This window comes from Pteropus alecto, unplaced genomic scaffold (assembly GCF_000325575.1).
Source record: "Pteropus alecto unplaced genomic scaffold, ASM32557v1 scaffold25, whole genome shotgun sequence".
NCBI classification, from domain to species: domain Eukaryota; kingdom Metazoa; phylum Chordata; class Mammalia; order Chiroptera; family Pteropodidae; genus Pteropus; species Pteropus alecto.
In genome coordinates, this window is record NW_006441955.1 from 31,238,278 (window position 1) to 31,260,891 (window position 22,614).

Consider the following 22,614-nt stretch of genomic DNA (forward strand, 5'->3'; position numbering starts at 1 on the left):
ACTGTTATTTATAGATATTTGAGATAAGTGCATAAATATAGAAACAAGACTAATTTTGACTTGATGTACATAATAAAATATTGTAAGCATTATAATTTTATAAACAAACTATTTGAGCTGTAACCATAAATACTTTTTAGTGTATCTATCCTCTTTTATCCCATTGGTAGAATATGGTATAAGGAATTCATCTTTGTCATTTTAATTTTAGATATTTATAATCTGAAATTTATTTTTAGAAACTACCTTAACTACAGTTAATTCTGTTTGATTTTTACTTAAATAAACAAATGATAACTAAAGCAGATCAAGTTGCCGATTTATCTTTAACATGATTCTATTTTCTGAAATCACCAGACAATGGTAAAGAAAACATTTTTTCCTTTGCAGGCAATGCTCTCATTAAATGTGGAGAAACACAAAAACGAATTGGAACCGCAGACAGAGAGCTGATTCAAACATCAGCCTTAAATTTTCTCACTCCTTTAAGAAACTTTATAGAAGGAGATTACAAAACAATTGCTGTGAGTTGAAAAGTGTTTCCTTTTTTTTTTTTTTAGTAAAATATTTAGATACATACTTACAGTTTTTAGTGAATAATTTGCCCTCTTCATGACCATGTAGATGTAGCAGATGAGAAAAGTTTGAAAATCAGTCTGGGTACATATTCAGCAGAACACAAAGCTAACCAAAATAAAGGACTATTGATGATATGGACTCCATTGTTGCTTCCCTGTAGTGTTATTGTTCATGACCAGCACTAAAATCTATCAAGAGTTTCCTGGAATGATTATAAAAATATGGTACAAAATATCACCATAGTATAGCCATGTAACTTCATTTAAACTCTAAGCCAGAAACCTGATTACTAGAAACTGTATTTCTGGCTATTAGATTTCTGTCTTTTGCATCCCTAGAAATCTATTATCTTCTTTTCACACAGCTATGTTTTATTGTTGAAGTATAAGAAATATTATAATTTTCCCAAACCTAATTTATTAGTCCGTTATTTTTTAGTTTAATTTGTTTCTTCAGTACTACTTCAAACTTTAATTTGCAGATTTCTTATTACAAAATTTTAAAGAAAATATGTTTACAATGATTTTGACTCTGTGTAAAAATATTGGGACTGAGACAGAGGAAAAACCACCAAGTTGAAATATGACTTAGAAGATACTAGATTGTCAATAGGATGAAATTTGACATATGAAATCTGTCCAAGAATGAATAAAGCAAACTGAATTCTTATGATCTTACCTGTTATATGGAAGCTTGAGGTTCTCATGAGGAATTCCAAGATACCATACTAATGTTTATTCATTATTTATTCTATAAATTTGAAATTCTATTTTGGACTGGTACAGTTATTTTCAGTTCTATAGCACATATGATCACATAGGGTATCAAGGTGCTTTATTTACCCTACGCCCATACCTCCTTCATCATAGGCACTTTCTGGATAAACTATTAGTTTTAAAAAGTTTCTCAGCCTGGGCACCACTGTCATTTTGGGCTGAGTAATTTTTTATTGTGGAAGCTGTACTGCACTGTAGGATGTTTAGCAGCATCTCTGGCTTCTACCCAGTGGATGTTAGTATCATCTCTTCCCCAATTATGACACCTAAGAAGATACTGCCAAATGTTCCCTGTGGGGCAAAAATCACAAAATATTAAAACTAATATTCCTTTGTTTCTTACGTCACCTTTATCTTTCTCAAATATCCAGATGTCTCTATCATTTTAAAATCGAAAACAGAAAAGGGAGCCAAATACCTGAATGGTTACTTTAAAGCCAATTTTGTAATTATAGATCTTTGTTTTATCAGATGATTCATATATTTACTGGAAAAATAATACTTTAAATAATGTGTATGCCCTTACTGGATTTTAACATCATTAACCTTTATATTTTTATTTCCTAAACTTACAGAAAGAAAGGAAACTATTACAAAATAAGAGACTGGATTTGGATGCTGCAAAAACCAGACTAAAAAAGGCAAAAGCTGCAGAAACTAGAGCTTCAGTAAGTAGTGTTTTTTAATAGAAAAACATTTTAGGTTAATACCTTCTAGATTTGTAAAATGTTTTACTCATATACCATGCAAGCTACAGTCTGTCATTAAGACTAGAATATGACTTTATTGTTTTTGTGTTTTTAAACAAACTTGTCAGAACTTAATACATCCAAATTCAGTGCAAAGTAGTCATATCTAGAGGCAGTATTCTTATTTCAGTGATATACCTGTTGCTAAAGAAAAATTATAAGCTTAAGCTCTGTCATCTTCTTTAAATGGTGGTGTTGGCAAATATGCCTTTTGAAGATAGATTCATTATATTCAGAATAGAAAAACAAATAGTAATTAAGGTGAGAATGAACTAAGTTTGAGAATGCTTGTGTGTGGCTTAAAAATTAGGTGTGACTTTCGACATGTGACTCAAACTGACTAAAAGAATTGTCACTTAGAATAAAAGTGGCAGCATGGACTGACAGGTGGCTATTTTGAAGGAGAGGAAACCCTTTTGGATAAATAAGTTTTATATTTTTCATAAAATCAACCTCAAAATAGTCTTTAAAACTGAGTGGGTATATATTAAAAATAGTAATTCAGTGATTTTTTATATATATTTATATACACATATATATGTATAACTTTGTTAAAAGGTTTTATTTATAAGCTTATTTAATACTTTCACAGTTTATATATTTATTGCAAAGCTTCAAGAGATTAATCAGATTTGAATTGGAACACCTTTAAGACTACAATGTAAACAAGTCTGAATTTATTAGAGAAAGCTAATAAGCTAGTTCTTAATTTGAGCTAAGATGTATGTTTTGTTAAAAGGCATGACATTCCCACTGCCTTCTTTTCCCAATTTACTGCCACTACTACCATCAAGAATCATTTCCTTAAAGGAGTGTATTCCCACAGTGCTGGCAGAAATCTATTGTTCTCTTGTTTCGGGAAAGAAAAGGTCAAGACTTGGTTTTGAATAAATTCAAAACTGGTAACTTGGTGTTGGCCAGTGATATTTTATGAGATTACCCCGATAGTTTATATGAGCAAAATAAATTATTTTCTTCTAGATGGTTCTTCTTTTGTAGATTCTGTATTAGCTCCTGCAGGAAAAGAGCTGCCTTTGACAAGGCATTAATTTCAACTTCACTATCTGTTTCACCTCAGAATTTATCATGACATCATCAAGAACAGCCTAACTTCCTGACACAGGCTCTTTGTAGAATCAGAACTTTAAGAATGAACACTGGAGATGGCAAGAAACTCAAGATATTCGTTTCTAGTTGCTAATAATAAATTTATTTAGTAAAATATAAACTGGTTTTTAAGACACTAATTTCATAATTAGGAAAAGGTGTTGATAAATAAGGATTATTTGGAAAGAAATGTTGAACTGGAACAGAATCTCTTTATTCAAAATGTCTGCATGTGCCCAGTGATGATCGTGGAATAAGAATACTGTTGTCAACTGTCAGTGCAAAACTTCCTTTAAGAAGCACTTTATTATAGGATAATGATAGTCTACTTTTTTACCTGGAAGAATGCCAGAAAGTTCATAGATTTAACAGTATACAAGATCATTTGATTATTCTAAATTGTTTTACCACTGCTATTAAAGTATATAAGAACTAAATATAATAGCCGGATTTTGAGAGATGTTGCCTTTTGATACATCCATAGAAGATCTTGACAGTTTTTCTGTTCTGTATATTGTGGTGGACAAAAAATTTTTTCCATGAGAATTTACATTTAATTTACATTTAAAATAAAAATGAAAGATTATACAAATGACTTTATTCAACAACCTCATTTATATACACAGCTTTTCTAGGATTTGTATATTGCATAAAACAAATGAGCCAAATATTAAATATGTTAGTCTAGACAAAAATTTACATTTCCTGATTTTAGTTGTGTTCTTTCTCCCTAGATAACCAACTTGTTTTTCTTCAGACTTCATGGTAGTAAGTCTGAAATACTTTGGAAAGGAAAAGTCCTTTCAGTTTGTTACTACATAAAGCCTTGAGCCATGCCTATATTTTGTGATTTTTTTCCCTTGTATTTCTCTTCCATTTATTTAAAGAAAACAAAAATAGAAAACACTGGGAATTTTGATTTGCCTTTTTTTTTTTCCTTTGACACATTTCCTGGTTCCTAAAGAGGTTACTTTAACCTCAGACTTTCTTTGGTTTCACTTATTTATAATTTCCATAGATCGTTTTGTGACTAGTTGTTCCTTTGCAAGTAGTTTGGGACCTGTGCATATCATCACTTTTTTAAAAATTTGTTTACTAATTTTTTTGTGATCTCTTTTTAAATTCTCTATTTATTGAATGCTGATTTTGTACAAGGTGCTTTGCTGAGGAGATCATAGATAAATAATGCAAAATCTCTGCTGCCCGTAGATCACAATCTTCAATAGTGGATTGAATGTTTTGATGATTTAGTCCTATCAGTAAAATATTTTGGCCTGTATCCAATAATGCTACTTTACTATCCTATTTTATTAGTTAGCATTAGTAACTAATGGTTACTAACTACTAATGAAGAATGGTAAAACAATATCAAAAGCATTTCTCAAATTACCAATTGAGCAGAAAAGAGAAGCCTACTTGAATGTTTCACAATGAACAAAAATAGTTTTGAAAATAGGATAAAACTTATATCAGGAAAGCAAAAACAAATATAACTTCTACATTTAAATTTTAAGGCACTGACATTTATTAACCTAATCTTAGTCTTATATAAACTTAAAGAAAATTATTTTAGAGTTTTGTTAATGGGAAGAAAAAAAATCATCTGGTTTCAAAGCTCTCTAATATTTAGAAGTTTAGACCTCTATTACTTTTGGGTATCTATATATAATGGAAAATACACGTTCAAGTATATTTTCATACTTGACATAGCTAATAGGTCCCTCTGTCCACTTACACATTTCCACAGTACTCTAAATCTTTAATTTGTAAAACCCCTGAATTTATAGCACCATCATGTAACCTTAACTTAAAGGTACACATATTAGAATTTAAAGTTTATTAAAAATATGAGGATTGACATGCCTTTTATATTTCTTCAGGCTATGCCAAGACCTAGCTAGGCTGATTGAAAGAGAACATGGTTGAAGGCATCATACATTCATAAAATAGAAAAGATCTTTGAATAGGAAAGCTGTGGGTAGGCAGAGGGCTTTCATAGATGAAAATTTAATAAAAGTTGTAAATAATGGTGGCAGTTTTTAAAATGATACATTATCCCTAAATTATTCTAATTTAAAATCAAACATCAACCATGTTTTTCGTCTTTGAAAATTTGAGTCTTTCAGAAAAATTAAATAGACACCACTATATGAAATTCCATAGAACAGTTTAGTTGGTTTTTTAAAATAGAAAATCATTTTATCACTGTTTTATACCTGTTTATGTGTTCTTTATTGTGAGGAAGTAACTTGTTTCACTGTTCACTGGTATAATGTGTTCTTTGTCTCTTACCTATGTACTTAAGCAACTAAATTCAGCTCGCCTTGAAGGAGATAACAATATGGTAAATTTCTCTTACATGCTCAACTTCCTGCATGTAAAATGGCTGAAGGTTTGTTGGCCTACTGTGTTTTCTACATCTTGAATAAAATGCCTTCTCTTGCTATTATCTGCATGTAAAGGTCTAAAATATTTGAAGCCATGCATTCATTAATCTAACAAAAATATAAGGAATACTAGCAGAAGTTATATTGGAACTTGAACAGAAATTGTATGTTCTAATTGCCAAATATATTAGCTATACCAAATTCAGGTTTTAGAATGTGAATTTATACATAAATATATTGTGCCTTTCACACCCAGTAAAAAATGTTAACTTAGCTGGCACTTTATATTTTCACTGTTGGCAAAGAAAATGAACAAAATTTACTTAACTTAGAGAAAGGTATATGGTATACAGATTTATTTTGCTTCTCAGTACCTTCAATGTTTCCTTAATTTTCACCCAAACTCAACATGGAGTTAATTTTTCTGCAATTTCAGACCAAGGCAAACCACAGTAGTTTAAGTATTTCTGTAATGGGAAGGCCCATTCCTCATACAATGCTAATTCACTTAAGAAAATTGCAGAATAGTGATAGCCTTGGGCAAGAGTTGAGAGTGAAAGTTGTTACATAGCATCCAATGTATATATTGAGCTTAATTTGAGGAAATTTCGGAAATGTTAAGAATTTTAATTTTTTAACAAAATAAATAGAAATTTGTAAAATCTGAACATAGCCCAAAAACTTATATAAAGTTAGCCAATAAAGATTTATAGAGTGTTTGGTATTATACTCCTAGATATATTATATCCATAAAAGTGGCATGGCACCAGCAGTACAGTTAATAATAAAAATTGGCAGTAAATTGCTTTTATTCCATTATCACTGAACTAAAAGCGGAGGGGTGGGGAGAGAATCTGTGAACCCCTGGCTTAATTAGAGCTTTTCTTAGATAGCAAGAGAATGCATTCCTTTACTTCCATTGTCCTATCTTTAGGTATATGAAAAGTGTGAGACTATTTTAGTCTTGATAATTTAGTGTATAAATTATAGGTTTTTTTTAATCTTAAGAAAAATATTCTAAACAATTAGCAAGAGTGTTTCATTTATTAGGCATTTGTTTTACTACAATATCATCTACTTATAGTAAGATGTATTTAAGTCTGATCATTTTAAATTCATTATATCTCCAGTGTATTGTGCCCATCCCCCAATGGCTATATCAATGTTCAGTGTTCATTTATCCTTCCTTTATTTTAATTTTCTAAAATTCTAGAATTTTAGACCTAAATGAGAAAGTGGAAATCGTTTAGTCCAAACCTATCATTTTAAAAATGGGAAAGCTAGAATTAAGAGGGGTTAAATATTCCCAGTTTCAGAAAACTTCTTATTAATTTATAGAATTAATAAAAGATTCAAAAATTGATAATGATACATGTGAAGGCATACTTTAACAGTATATTAAGCTACACTAATTTAGTTACTATATTTAATCTGTTAATATGATTCTGGAAAAGGAGTATGCCATTTGAATTAAAATATTTACATTTTTCTGTACTAAGTTGTAGAAAATGTTAAATTCCAACTTTCTTTCATCCTCTATATTTTTCTCTAATTTTTAATGCTGGCTAGATTTGGGCAGTGGAAGTGACAAAAGTAAGTAAATTATTAAACTACAGAATTATGAAACAAGAATTTAATTATTGGTTCAGTAAATATTGGGCAACAACCATGGTGCTAGTCACAGTCTTTGTTACTAAATCTTATAAAATCTGAAAATGATTATGGAATGCTTACATCCATTTGGTTAGTAGTAGCTCCACAGAGCAGTAGAACAATGCTGCAGAGATGTGGTTTGGACACTCTCTTGATACCTTTTATATTACATGGTAATCTTTACAATGCCTTGCCAGAGGACAATTTAAATATTTGATTTATTCATATGACAGTAAAACATAGGTAACATGTTCTCTATCTTCAGAGAATTGAATATATCATATATCACACAATGAATTTTCTAGGTAACTGAAGGGTGTTCTTTCCAGCACCCAAACTAATTTTTCTGTCACTTTAGTTGAAAATATTTATTTAAAAGTATTTTGCTACTGCATTAAATACAGGATAGCATATATTTAGTTTTACTTATAGATAACGTCTTTATTATGAATATCCATTACTACACTGTGTATCAGTTGGATCTCTTGTTTGTTTTTGAAGTATGTTGTCTTCTCTCTCAATGTCAGACTGTCACTTTTAGAAGCTGTCCTTATGACCACTATTAGATGTCCCTCTACCTGTGTTACTAGTTCTAATCTTTCTAGGCTGGGAAATCAAATAACTAAGCAGTAATTTAATAAATAACATTATGACTTCAATGCAGATTTGTTTCAAATGTTCTTTGAGGTCTTCAGAAGCATTTTTCATTTCCTCCTTATGTTCAGGCCTACCAAAATCTAACCTTTAGATGAGGACAGTGCTGGGATCGAGGGCAGATGGTAATTGTGGCCCTTGACTATTAATAATTTTACAAACTTTAACTTTTTATTTTCTAACTTTGTAGGATTGGTGACTATATAGTCTGTTTCATGCATAGGTTATGGAGTTATTGATTCTATGACTTGGAAATCCAGTGTGAAATTCTTGCCTTATGCTCTCATGCCCCTTTGTGGAATCCATTCATCAACTTAGTTATAGTTCCACTCCAGCCTCTGATTTCTCTTGAACCTCTAACGTGAAAAGGTAGCAGAGTAACATAGAAGAGAATATAGGTTAAAGAAGAAAAATAGGTCTCTTCCACTTTGATTAGCATGCAAGTACACCAAAAAACCTCTGATTTGATTCTGCAGTTTCAACAGATTTGGGAAATATTTGATATAATGGGAAGAAACTCATGAAACAAATATTTATATATGAGAAAAACTTAAGAAAATATACCAAAATGAATTTGGGCAGTCTTCTATAATTCTCACTTCTGTCATTTTTGTAATTTAAAAATGTTTAATTTAAAAGCTTTATATTCCTGGATTATTTTAAGATTTATGCCTGTAGAAAAAGTAACACTGACCAAGTTTGTCAGAGCAAATGCATGACCTAAATTTCTAGCTTATAGTTACCCACTCCTGATATTGTGACCAACAAATTCTTGCCCTTTTTCCAAGTTACATCCTAAAAGAACTCTTCTTGATTTCCTAATCCAAGTTATACTGTCATATATACTCTAGATCTGTTAGCCCAGTAACAGTAATTCTAAGGAGTAGGTCTTTTCCTTAGAATTCTACCTCTTAATTGTAAAATTAAGTCCAGGAATGAGATCTTCTGCAGGACAGAATAAAAACCCTTTAAATTTATTATTTTTCTTTAAACCTTTTTTACCTATCTAATATGGATCATTATCTTCCTAAGTAAATTGATTATGCTAAACCTTATTTCTGTTAGCCTCAGCCTCTCAAATTAATTATTAAGATCAGTTTTATGTGTCAGAAGTAGAAATGGTTTGGGACTTTTAACTGTTTGCAACCACCTAAGACATACACTGAAACTTATTCAAAAATGCGATTTGTTTCCTTCCTGTCATTTTTCTTTTCTAAATATAAAGTCTAGATTTTACAGAAGAATGACTTCCTAGGATTTGTAATATGGTGCCTTTCTTCACAAATAATTTAATTTTGCTCAGAGAAGACTTCTCCTTAATAAGATCATTTTATTTTTTTTTTTATATTTTTTTATTCAATGTTTTAGTCTTAAAACATTATTCCCACTTCAGATTCAAGCTTCCGAGTCACTTTTAATGTTACTTAACTTACTTGCTTACACCTTATACAGAAATATTGCCACTTAGTAGACTTTTCTGCCGTTTCTACTAACAGCTATTAAATCAAGTTGTACTATCAAAGATCTACTCGTAACTAGCCTCTTTTACTTCTGAAGTTCATTTTTGATTTGCTATGGTTACTTCTATTAAAACATTTTTGTATTCAACCAAGTAGAACAATAAATAGTGCAGATGTAACACTGAAGTGATTGGTTGTCCTTAACATTTTCCTTAGAAAAAACATTGATTCTTTTCTTCTCCCATGACTTTTTTACATTCTATGCTAACTTCCAGATGATGCTTACTTCAGCCCTATTATCAAAGCACCATATAGTCTGGTTTCAGTCAAGTAAATTTAATGTTAATTCTTGACTTATTGAGTAATTCAAGGTTATTTCCATAAATCCAACCTAGTAGACAATTCTTAGTCTCTTCTGCCAAATCTTTTGCCAGTGAGATGAGAATATAGCAACTGATTATTTTGCTGCTATATCCCTGTTGACTGGTTCACCATTTTAACTAGTGCCATCAGGGTTGAAGGAGACAGAAATGGGATGTGAAGGAAAGAGTTCAGACCTTGTTTTTATACTTACTACGGTCTTGAAAATATTATAATTATTCAATTTGAGAAGAGAAGCTGTTTATTCTGGAGAGGTAGTAGAAAATATCGTTATAACGATATTATTACCAATGGTGATTCCTGATGAAAGAGAAAGCTGATTATGTTGAGTGAGCTGTCAGATTTTATATTTTCCTTCTCACTTACTATCAGCCAACTCTTGTAAGAGTTTGAGAAGATGATTTTTGCCAGTGTTTACTATTTTTAGATCATGTTGATTTTTTAAATGAACTGTTTTGTCCCAGCACTAAATCTGTGATCAGATACTTGAAGCTAGTAGTGGTGTGCTATCGTACACACCTCTTTCCAGCTCCAAGGTCTTCACCACGGTAGCTTGAAATCAACTGTGGTAGCAGTACTTACACCATGAAAAGCAACACTTTCTTGCTTTTTTTTTTTTCCTGTAGAGCTGGTTTACCAGCACAACAGTGATTAAAGGTCACCCATAACTTGCAGAAAAACCCTAGCATATTTTACAGGTAATATTTCTGCTTAAAGCATATTTTATGTAAAGTTCAGAAAGAAAACTAAAAAGAAAAACATTTATATAGGACAAAGAATCCTTCGAAGGAACTTATGAGCAGTGTACCTAGAAACAAGTATATGTTTGGTGACTAAACACAAGAGGTCAAAATCTTGTGGTTTCATTCTGACATGTTTCATTTGCGATTAAAGACTATCTTTAACTTCAAAGTAAAGTGACTATGGTAATAACTGAGAATTTTTTGAAATATTTTATACATGTAAATGGTAATTTTAAAGTTTTATAAAATGATAAAATATAGCAAAACTGATACTTGGAAATATATTGACTATCCCATAGTTTTTCCTAGGCTTTCATGTGTATGTCATTAAGCTTTGGCATTAATAGATTTTTTTGAGTCAAGTACTGGTAAGGAATCAATTCTTTCTAGATTGAGTAATATAGAAAAACTAAAGTCTAGAAACCAAGGACCAGTTTAGATACAAAGCAGAATCAGGGAATTGCCAGATTATCATTTGGGGTTAGGGGAATTTTTCAGTGGTCTAAACGAATGTACATAAAATGGATTTAAGTCCCTTAATGAGATTCTAAAATTGTGTTCTAATTAAGTCTGAACAGGAATTAAGAATAACTCAAAGTGAATTTGATCGTCAGGCAGAGATTACCAGACTTCTACTAGAGGGAATCAGCAGTACACACGTGAGTGTTCATTCTTTGGAAATTCATCTGGAACAAAAGACTTTTATGGTCTTAAGGCAATTTGAGGAGGAAAAACTGAACTTCCTTTTTAGTCATTTATCAGAGAAATTTAAATTGTGGTGCTTTCCCAGATAGATGAAGAAATATTTTAAATTTTTGTTTATACCTCATCACCTAGTTCTCCCACCATCATCAAACAGTCGTTGGTTTTTGCTGGCTAAACAGTTTGTTATTACACTATTGACTGAGGTCAATCTTAATAAACCTTGTAGTAAAATGCTAGATACTAGTGATTCTCCCTGAGTACAGTGTTGTATTTTGTATTCCCTTAGTGTTTGCCATTTTAAATAAATTACAGAACTAAGAAATGACTGTAACTTTTCCTTTACAGGCCCATCACCTCCGATGTCTGAATGACTTCGTAGAAGCCCAGATGACTTACTATGCACAGTGTTACCAGTACATGTTAGACCTCCAGAAACAACTGGGAAGGTGGTAATTTCCTTTTCACACATGAAATTCCTGATAAGAAAAGAAATTCAGATTTTTTGCATATGAACTAATAATAGAAGTAAAGATTAGAAGAATTAAAGGCTTTTATTAGCTTGCTTAAAATCAGATTTTTCTTTTTAAGGAGAGTAATTATCATACTCTTGAGGTTACAGAAACATTTTGAGCTCTTCTGGCACAGAAGAATGTTAACAGGGATGAGAAGATAATTTAAGTGAATACCTCTTTAGTGCTATATAAAGAAAGCTTTAAAAGTGTTTAAAATTCACTTTTCTCTTGAATAGTTTTGCAATTGGTTGAAGAAGATAGTTACATTGACACTTAGTTGCCCTTAGAGGTCAACTAATTTGTTCTTATTCATTACTTGTTCACTGTTTTTAAAAAGGTTTTAAAATACCTGTAAGTCTTCAAGCTCATTGATGTTATTGAGTGTGGTAATACACTTTAACACAAAATAATAGAACGTAAAGCATAGAACTCATTCATTCAGATATTTATTGAACACCTATATAATAATCATTCAGTATTTAAAATTCACATATTATTGAATTGTTCTATACTCTCAGATTATATCAGCAAATAAAACAGGCAAAATTGCTTGTCCTTATGAGCTCCTTATTTGTCAAGTGACACTGGAAATAAAATGATGTACAGGACAAACTTGGTCTCTGCTCTCACGACACTTAAAATCTAAGTAGAAACACAGAACCTAAGTGGACAGGCCATGTGATAAGTGATAAGGTAGAAGTGCAGGTGATTGTGAGGGACATCTAACTGTGACTCAGGTGGGTCTAGCAAAGTTTCACAGATGAAATTATTTTAGTAGGAATAATCTAGATGAAGAAAGGGGCAGGGATGAATATTCAGGCAAAGGAAGAACATTTATATAAAGGGCCAGAGGAAAGCGGGAGTGTGGCAAGTTTAGGGAACTGACAGTAGTTCAGTCTGGTTGGAGCATTGGTGTTCAAGTTAAAAATGGGATGGTAGAAGAGGCTAGAAGAGTGAAGCAGGGTCATGTCATGGATGCCCTTTAAAGTCATGGTAAGGAGTTTGCAGTTTATATAGTGAGGCACTATTAAAGCAGAGGAATGATGTGTAACATTTTAAGGAGGCATATCAAGAGAAGTTGTTTCAAGGAATAAGGAAAAAAAAAATATCTCACCACTTTGGCGTTCCTTTCTGCATATTAATGTTTTAAAAGTAAACCTAGAACAAAATTAGGCACATTCACAAAACCAGTTTTAGACCTTAAAGATAGCCTAATACCATTATTCTAGTAAGATTTATACTACTGTATTTTTGAAGTTTTATTAGTGGTAATAATATCTGAAAGCAGAACATCACTTAATCACCACATCATTACAACTATTTTAAGTCCAAGAAGCCTTAGTACTTCCTTTTCACTTTGTCCTAATACTCTGGGAATGTAGCAGAGGAGTTGCTATTACTACCATTCCTACTTGAATTCTGCTTACAGCTACATAAATGCTTGAAACTCAGCCATTCAATAAAAACTAGTTACTGCTACACTTTAGGATAAGCTCAAATATTACACAGTGAAACCAGTGGTATTATACTAGGGAAGAAAGTCTAGCTTGTCTCTGCCCTCAAAAAATTATATCACTGTAATGACCAATGATAGAGAAAGTAGGGGAAATTTTAGGCCTTTAATTTATTTCGGGTTATGCTTTTTAAAACAGTATAGAAATATTCAAATGCAGAACTTGAAAATTATCCAGATCCACACTAACAAATTCAAGAGCTGTTTCTGAGGAATAGAACCAGGTTGTAATGTGAATGGTTGTAATAGCGGTTTTGGTAGCAATAGTAACTGAACAACAGCGGTCACTGAAGAAGAGCTTCAGGGTCCCCAGGCACTCTTCTCACACCTCATATGTAATAATGTTATAATCCTCACACCAGTGAGGTAGGTACTATTATTATCCATATTTTATAGATGAGGAAACAGAAGCACTAGTCACAAGATTAGTAAATGTATTTTATTTTTAAATAATTGGGAAGTTTTAACATATCAAGTTACAGTGGTAGGAAATCTACAGGTTTTTAAATGTGTCTGTGAAAGGTCTTAGAAGGTGAAAATGGCCTTTTGGGTTTTTTGGTTTGTTAGTATTTTTTTGTTTTGCTTTTCTTTGTACCAGTAATTCCTCCAAATTTACAAAAGTATATCTTAGTGGCAAAACGAAGGCTAAATATGCTAGTAAATCTGAAAGTAAAATTATGTGGTTAGAAACTTTAAAAACTACATATGTGGAGAGAGAGGGCTTTTTTTATCTTCAGAAATGTATATATTTAATTACTGCGGAGGACTGAGTTCATTGAGAAAGGGATACTAGGAAATGTGTTCTTAACTTTAGAGTGAAACCTGAATTAGAAATTCATTCTTTTTATTAGAACCCTTTTAATCCATCAGAGAAACATTTGCTTTTAATTTTTAAAATGTACAATTCTAGGCATAAGGGATACCACGGAAACAAAACAGACACATCTTTGCCTTCATGGAACCTACATTCTTTTTAGGGTAAAGGGGAGTAGAAAATCAGTATGTATGTAAATTATGAAGTATATTAGAAGGTGATAAATGCTATGGAGAAAAAACAGTAAATACCTTGGTTAGAGGTAGAGGTTTGCAGTAAGGAAGACAAAGCATGAGGTATCTGAGAGAAGATGTTCCAGGAGACGGGACAGCAGATACAAGAACCCTGAAGCCAGGAAGGAACACAGCTGTTATATTCAAGCATCAGCAAGGAGAGTTTGCTTGGAGATGAATTGAGGAGACAGAGCTAGAACACATAAGTGCTTGGGAGGGAACTGTTTGGACTTTGGCCTTTACTCAGAGATGGAGGGTTTCGAACTGAGAAGTGACATGATTTGATTTTAGCCTTTAACAGGATCATTCTTGCTGTGCTCTGTTGAGGATCAGTGTTAGAGGATATGTGTGGAAGCTGAAAGACCTGTGTGGAACCCATTGGAATAATTTAGTCACTCAGGAGACGATGGTGGCTTGGGTCAGGGTGATTGTGGTAGATGTGGTGGAAGTGTTAAAACTCGGTGTATTTTAAGGGTAAAGTGGTAGGATTTGTTCACAGACTTTATATGAGGCTTAGAGGAGTCAAGATACTGCAAGTGTTTGGTTTGAACAACTAAAAGAATGGACTTATGGTTTATTAAAATAGGGAATGCCATGGAGGAGTAGGCTTGGAAGGGCACATCATATATATCAGAAGCCCAGTTGTAGACATGTTAAGTTTGAAATGTCTATTAAATATAAACATCTAACTGGAGCTATCCAATTTTATGATATGCAGGTCTGGAATTTGGGGGGTGAGTTAAAGATGTAACTTAGAGTCATCAGCATATCAAGGATATTTAAATCTGTAAGACTAGTTCAAATCACCAAGGAAGTAAGTACAGGTAGAGAAAAGAGGACTGAGGGCTGAGCCCTAAAGTACTCCAACACAGAGAGCTGAGGAATCAGCTAAGGAGGATGCTAAGTAATGAGCAGTGAGGTAAGATATAAACTATGTGTGGCCTGGAAGTCAAATGAAGAAGATGTAGGAAAGTGGAGGGGAGTGACCCACTGTGATCACTAGATAGGTCAAATGAAATAAAGACTGTTAATGAACCATTGGATTTAGAACAATGAAGTCATCGATGACCTTGACAAAAGTAGTTTTGTTGGAACAGTAGGGGCAAAAGTTGTTTGTATTGTAAGAGAATGGAAGGAGAGGAGCTGTGAAGGTAAGTTTAGGTAAGCCTTTCAAAGAGTTCCAGTTTAAAGAGGAACAGAAAGGTGGAGCAGTGGCCAGAAGAGAAAGTAGGGTCTAGCAGAATTTTGTTTGTTTTTTTAAGATAAGAGAATAAGAGCATTTTGTAAGCAGCTGAAAATGATAGAGTAAATGAAGAAAATGTGGGAAAAGGAAGAATTGCTAGTGTTGATATCCTTAAAAGGAGAAAGACGATGGGATTTTGTGTACAGGTGAAGAAACTAGCCTTAGGAATATAGACAGTTCATCTGTAGTAAGAGGAGAAATGACCAAAAGTATGGAAGTTTCCTAATTGTCTTTTTTTTTTCCTCAGTTAAAAAGGAAGCATTTTATCAGCTGAGTGTAAAGGTAGGGGACAAGTGTTGGAATTTTGAGATTGGATGAAAGGGTAAATTGTAATTAGGAGAATGGAAAGTGAATGGACTGGAGAAATGTGTTATTTCCAGGCAGCATTACAGACCCACTTGAGGTTCCTACTCATAAATTGAGTGTTAGACCAGACAACATGGTTTTGTATTTTCCTCTCTCACAGTTGATATGTGGATACTGAGTAGGTAAATAGGGAGATTTTTACCAAATGAGTACAATGAAGTAAGGGGCATAGGCGATGATGGCAAATGCGGGATGGGGGTGGGGGGTGATTATAATTAACCATAGATGTGATGGATGTGTTGGTGGGATCATTGGTGTTAGGTCTGTGGTAGGACCATAGATCCACTTGTTTCAGTAAGAGTACTTTAAAAAAAAAAAAAGGTGGTTGGAGAATGAATGAGATATTGGAAGTTATGATTATTGGTAGGGTTATAGTTAGAATTGATAAAGTCTACATGAGGCGGTGAGAATGAGTAGCTGAACTAGGGTCGGGCACAGGATCACTGGAAGAGAAGAATTCATTGATCTGAGAGGCCTAAGTATTAGAAGAATTTTATCTATATGGATATTAAAACTTCAAGAATTAAGATATAATGTCAGTGAGCTAGGAGCTACAATCTTCTGTAAACAAAGGGAAGGGAATAAGGCCTCTGTAGATAATTGCAGTAGGAGATAGTGGGTAGCATATAGTTGAATAACATGAAATTCAAAGAATGCGAAGGATTGGTTAGGGAGAAAAGTGTAGAAATGGTAACAAAGAACGTACAACTCCTATTCTGCCCATCTCTAGGCTCAGTGGTTTAAAGGAGTATGGGAGATAAAAAACCAAGCATCAGGGGCTATAGAGAAGATTTAGAGAAGTTAGAGGTGAAGGAGATTTGTTCCTGGCCAACTGTGATTTCCAGATGTCACATGGTCATAAAGGGAAGAAGGAAATTCTGTTCTATGGAGGCATGAATTTCACCCACCCTACCAGATGAGGCCTGTTGCATATTAACTTCTTGGATTTGTTAATATTTAAATATGAATTTTCATTAGAAATAGTTGGATTAGAATTGATTATAGGCCAACTGTTTTCTGCTGTTTTTCATTTAGTGTTCTTGGAGAAACAGTAACCTTACAATAAATTGAAAATTGTGATTGTTCTTAAAATATTTGTAAGCACATTAATCACAGGGATTTCACTAATTTCTAATAAAACTATTGTCTTTTTTCCTAAAAAATAGAAGACAAAATGAACTTATACAATTTACTCTTTTCTCCTATTGAGTCTTCATTATAATTATCAGTCATATTATTTGAATATCCATCTCCTCATTTGTCTATATGTCCATAAAGGAAGGGTATCTTTTTATTTTTGTCTCTGAGCTTGTGGTGGTGATGCCAGACATGTAGATACTCAATAAATATTTGTCATTTTAACAAATAAGAAAATGTGATTGGATTGGATTTATAAAAAGGATAGTTCAGTTATTCAAATATTTCTCGAAAGAATTAAATTGAGAAAACTTTACTCTTGTGGTAGTATCCAATATTTAAGTAATTTTCACTGATGCTTTCATTTAATGATTTATAAAAAGAAAAATATTAATAAAACAAATAGAAGCTTTTTGGAAGTATTTTAAGGATGAACTCAATTTTTTTGGAAAAAAAATAATTCTGTTGTTTTAAAACTTTTAATTTTATAATTGTAAAGACAACTTTGAAACAAACTTTCAAAAATTTATATTTGAAAGCTGCCTGAATTTTTTCTAGTATATTTGGCCCAGTAGGAATAAACTAAACAGCACACTTTGTCATTAAAATACTAACATCTGTAAATTTTTAGCCAAAGTGGCAATTGGTAGAAAGTAAACACTGCCACCAGGTGGTGATAGTTAGGAACTTTGGTCACTTGGAAATAAACAGCCTATTTCTTTTCAACAGTTTTCCATCCAATTATCATTGTAACAACAATCAGACTTCCGTGGCACCTGTACCATCTGCTTCATCAAATGTGATTGGTTCTTCTGCCTTGACTTCAACAAGTGGCCTAGTAATGACCTCTCCTTCCAACCTTATTGACCTTAAGGAGTGCAGTGGCAGCAGGAAGGCCAGGGTTTTGTATGATTATGATGCTGCAAACAGTAGTGAATTATCACTTCTGGCAGATGAGGTGAGTAATATGAGTATAAGAAGAAAATTACATCATAGATTGACATACCTTCTAATAGTATAACAAAATGAAAATTCTTCATTATTTATTTGGAAATAATTTATATGAATGCTTTCATAGATTTCAGATGGTTGTATTAATGTTTTTTAGAATTTTAATTACACAAAATAGAACGTCACAGAACTATTTAAAGTTTTTAACTATTAAGTAACTGGGAGATTTCTAAAAATGCCTCTAAAAAAAGTCTTTTTTAACTTTCAGTAAAATCAAAGACATTTAGAGTCCTTTGATAGTGAATAGTTCAAACAAATTAAATAGAAATCTGATTATTTTCTCTGTGTGTTTATTTTTTTTAACATAGTAACTGAAAATATTTTATTTTATAGGTGATCACTGTGTTCAGTGTCGTTGGAATGGATTCAGACTGGCTAATGGGGGAAAGGGGAAATCAGAAGGGCAGAGTGCCAATTACTTACTTAGAACTGCTCAATTAAATAGGTGGACTATGGAAAGATTATCCATCATTACACCGTATTTATATACAATTAACTCTAAATAAAGCAGGTTTAGTATCTTTTATGTCAGTGTCTTAAGAGACTGAAAAGAAAATAGCAGCCATCAGAAACCGGCCTTTCTGCCAATAAAATTTATGGTAAATATTTCATTACTGAATTTATGTTAGAGCTTTTATGCCAAGAATGTTTTCTCACAAAATTCTCTTTCTACTGAGGTTTCACTAATAAGCAGCTTCTACTTTTGAGCCCCAACTTAAAGCAGAACTGTTTTCTACTGAATTTTTCATTAATGGCAAACTTTTTCTTTTATGTAAAATAAATTTATTATGAATTGATATCAGTGACTCATTTATTAGGTATAATTAATAGCCAAAGAATAAAATTAAAATTTGTTTTTAGCTGTTAATTTAAAAAGAACTCTATGATATAAACCTCTTTCATGATTAATATGTTTCTGGATGTTTCCATAAACAAATGCAGTTATAACATGTTTACTTAGTTTTCTAACAGAAATTGAATGATTTCAATACTGTATCTTGATGGGTTATTTTTGGGGGGTGGGAGGGGTTGTTTTATTACACACTGCTAATTGGTTTATTTTAAATTTAAGAACTAGTCCTTAACAAGCATTACCATATTTCTCTGGTATATCTGCAGTTAAGATTCTAAAACATCTCGGACAAGCTCAGTTCAGTAAACAATGTTTTTAAGATTGTAAATTGGTTCAATTTAATGCTTAATCAGAATTGGCTATGTTAAGAACATACTGCAGTATAGTAAAGAGGATTTGTTCTTACTGAACAACAAATATTTTAAAAAATATGGACTAGTGCATCTACACTCATAATAAATTGTATATGAACAGAATGCACTTGGTTACTCTGAGCCTACTAATAAAATTTTGAAAATTTATTAATGAACTTAAGTTATCTTGACCAAGATCTGTAGTTATGAAACACACACAGAAATAATTAGTGACACACTAATTATTGGAGTCAGAAAATTGCTATTTGGACCATTGCTACGAATCAGTACATTGTTTCCATGTTAGGACTTCCGCTGTCATTCTCATTCATTCATTCATTCATTCATCAAACATTTGTTGAGGGCCAGACACTTTGCTGATCAACTGGGGATACTAATTTGAACAACATGCACGCAGTCTTTCCCCCTGCAGACTTTAAAGACCAGTGGAGGATACAGAAAAATAAGCAGTTGTTGCATAACAATTAGTGTCATGATAGCAGAAACATAGGGTACTGTGTTTGGGAACTCTGGGATTTGGGAAATGGGAGATGGTTTGGAAAGTAAGTATTTCAGGCACGGAAAAAGATGTGCCAAGCCTAGAGCCAAAAGAGTAGCACATTATGACAGCTAAAAGTAGTTCAGTCTGGTGTAAAGGTTCAGAAGTGCAAAGGTGTAGTTCATTTCTTCAGGGAATGTTAATGTATCAAAATTATATTTTGGTACTTTAAAAAATGAATAACAAAAGAATGTTTTAAAATAGTATTTTAAGCCTTCCTAAGAAGATGGTAAACATGTTGATAATTTAGTTCACAGTCAGACCTTAACAGTAATTGTTATCCTTTTATTTTGGTGCTCTGAGACAAATTCCTCAACAATTTTATAGTTGTACCAGGTGCTTCGAGTCACAATGAATTGCCGTACTATTAACCCAAAAGCTTCTCATACTGGGTTCTATAGTTAGCTATAGAACCAGTGAGCGAAGCTCTTTTCATCCCCAGAGGAAGTTCTACAGCCAGCCAAGAGTACCATCTATTATGTTCTATAAGTCCAAATTTAGGCTTTAAAAGATCATACAAAAAATTTAGGTCAACGTAAACAGCAACAATAAATCAGGTTTATAGGAAATAGAGTAGTAAAGAGGAAAGAGTATGCATACTGGAATGAAATGGTCCTGGGTTCAAATCCAGTCTTCCTCACATTGTGCTCTTTGAGCTTTGACTCAGATGATACATAAACTGCTGTCTCCTTATTAGTAAAATGGGGATAATAATTACACTACCTTAAAGTTATTGTGAGGTTTATATAGCAAATATTAGCTCGTAAGGTAATTTTTAGGGAAAGCCTTGACACAGTAGAAACATTCTGTAAATATCAGTTTCCCATGGTTAGCCCTTGTAGCTTCATGATCTACTGGAACTTGAGGCTCGTTTATGATAATACCAGAGATACCTCTTTCATATATATATAATCTCTTCTATTCCTTATCCATCTTATCCTACACCCTCTTTAAATGAGACTCAGATCTAGGTTTAACCTCACTACAGTCTGTAAATTTTTATCAGAAACTTCTGCTTTCCATTAAATGAATATTGATTATAGTAGCCTAATAATGTGCAGTAGCCTTTAATAATGTTAAGATTCAAAGGCTTCTTGCGCCTTTGTGTAACACAAATTTACCACAATATGTGGGTTTGTTTTTCTGTTTATTGATTTTTATTTTAATGGGGTTTTGTTTGGTTGGTCGGGGGGTTTTTCATTTACTTTGGCGTTGCTTATTTTATAAAAACATAGGTTTAATTTTTACTCAGGTAAGGGCCCATAAAGATTCTTAGGCGTGGAAGAAAAGTTTGGGAAGCCCATTCATGGTGCAATTAACAATTATTTAAGTAAGCTCTTAAGCTAAGATATGAGTAACATGTGAAGGATACACATATGAATGAAATAAACTTGGAAATAATTATAGACTCTCTCACAAACAGAAAAAAGTTACTGGATTTTCTCTGCATTTGTCCTCAAAGTAATCTAATTTAATTGTGGTGTTAAATCATTTTTAATGGTGCTAATCAGAAGAATTTATATAATAGGAAATTAGGCCCCAGAAATGGGAATGTGCCTCACTCCAAGTAACAGGAGAAATAAGAAACCTGAGACCAGGGTCACCGGTGGGTTGAGTCCATCCTTATAGCCTGCTGTTATTCTCCACCAGAACCAAAAAACAGAATGTGAATGGCGGAGCTGGTGTTGGGAGGACATTTCTCAGATAAACGGGGCAAGATGATGGAGCACAGGACAAGAAGCAGCATCTTCATTTACTTAAGCTCAGCTTACCTCCATGCTTCATTGACAGGATTCCTCAAAAATCTCTACCCTACCTCCCAAATGCCTGAAATTTTGAAATATGTTGCCCTAGTACATAGCACTTCAAGCCCAAGTGAGGAGCCATAATAGACGGCTTTGCAATTTGACTTACAGCCAGCTTTGCCTCCGCACCTCCAAATGGGTGACTTACCTCATGAGACTCAAAAGGGGAGAAGGGAGTTCTAAGAGCATACCTGCCCTTTCCTCCATTCTGTCCTAATTAGAAAGTCTACTTAGTAGGGCAGTGGTTCTCAGTGTGAGCCCCCAAGGTGGGCAATATCTGCATCACCTACGATGTTGTTAAAAATACTAATTTATATTTCCAAGTACTTTCTACCTTTATTTGTACTGATTTTTTTGTCTGCAAGGGGATATAGAACTAGTCTTAGTTCTTCCATGTAACATTTAAGAAAACATTTTAAGATAAAAACTACCTTCTGATCTTTACTTTCTAGTGCTAACCTAAATTATATATAGTTACTTTTATAATTTATTTGTTTCGTATATATCTGTCTCTATAATATAAGCTCCCTGAGATAGACTATCATTTTGATCCCAGTTAAATTTCCAACTCGTAGCATAAGACCTAGCACATAGTATGTACTCAATAAATACTTGTCAAATGAAAAAAAATGCAGTTCCTAAGCCTTACCGTTATCTACTGAACTAAACTCTGGGGATAGGGCCCAGAATCTGTTTTTACAAGCCATTTGGATAGTTATAAAGGTAGAGAACCTCTTCAGTAGAACAAAGAAAACTTGACTCTTACCTTCAAGCCTGTTATCTAACATCACTTGAGAAATTCCTGCCTTTTTTACCATCACTAACAACAGTGTTCTCTAGTGTAGAGGAACTTTTCTGGGCTATATTACAAGCAGGTGTGAGGGTACAGCATATGCTTAGTTAAGTAAGGGAAATATTGCTTAGAATACCAGTACTTGCTTGCTGTGGAGGGTTTCTAGGAATGGATTCCTTAGTCTGAAGAAGGGTGAGCACTTCTATCACCCACATTTCCATTCAGCAC

The 22,614-nt window shown here is 32.9% G+C and overlaps 1 protein-coding gene across 2 annotated transcripts in view; it reads left to right on the forward strand.

Annotated features, from left to right (window-relative positions):
* SH3GLB1 (SH3 domain containing GRB2 like, endophilin B1) overlaps positions 1-18,820 on the forward strand; it is a 32,103-nt gene extending 13,283 nt beyond the window's left edge. Inside the window, exons 4-9 of one of the 2 annotated variants that reach the window (XM_015595160.2) lie at positions 391-524; positions 1,931-2,023; positions 11,059-11,148; positions 11,540-11,643; positions 17,742-17,970; positions 18,357-18,820. In XM_015595160.2, the coding sequence (XP_015450646.1) occupies positions 391-524; positions 1,931-2,023; positions 11,059-11,148; positions 11,540-11,643; positions 17,742-17,970; positions 18,357-18,464 (758 nt within the window). In that variant the 3' untranslated portion in view covers positions 18,465-18,820. The remainder of the gene's footprint in view (positions 1-390; positions 525-1,930; positions 2,024-11,058; positions 11,149-11,539; positions 11,644-17,741; positions 17,971-18,356) is intronic. The other variant, XM_006919379.3, reaches the window with a different exon arrangement.
* Positions 18,821-22,614: the final 3,794 nt, after the last annotated feature.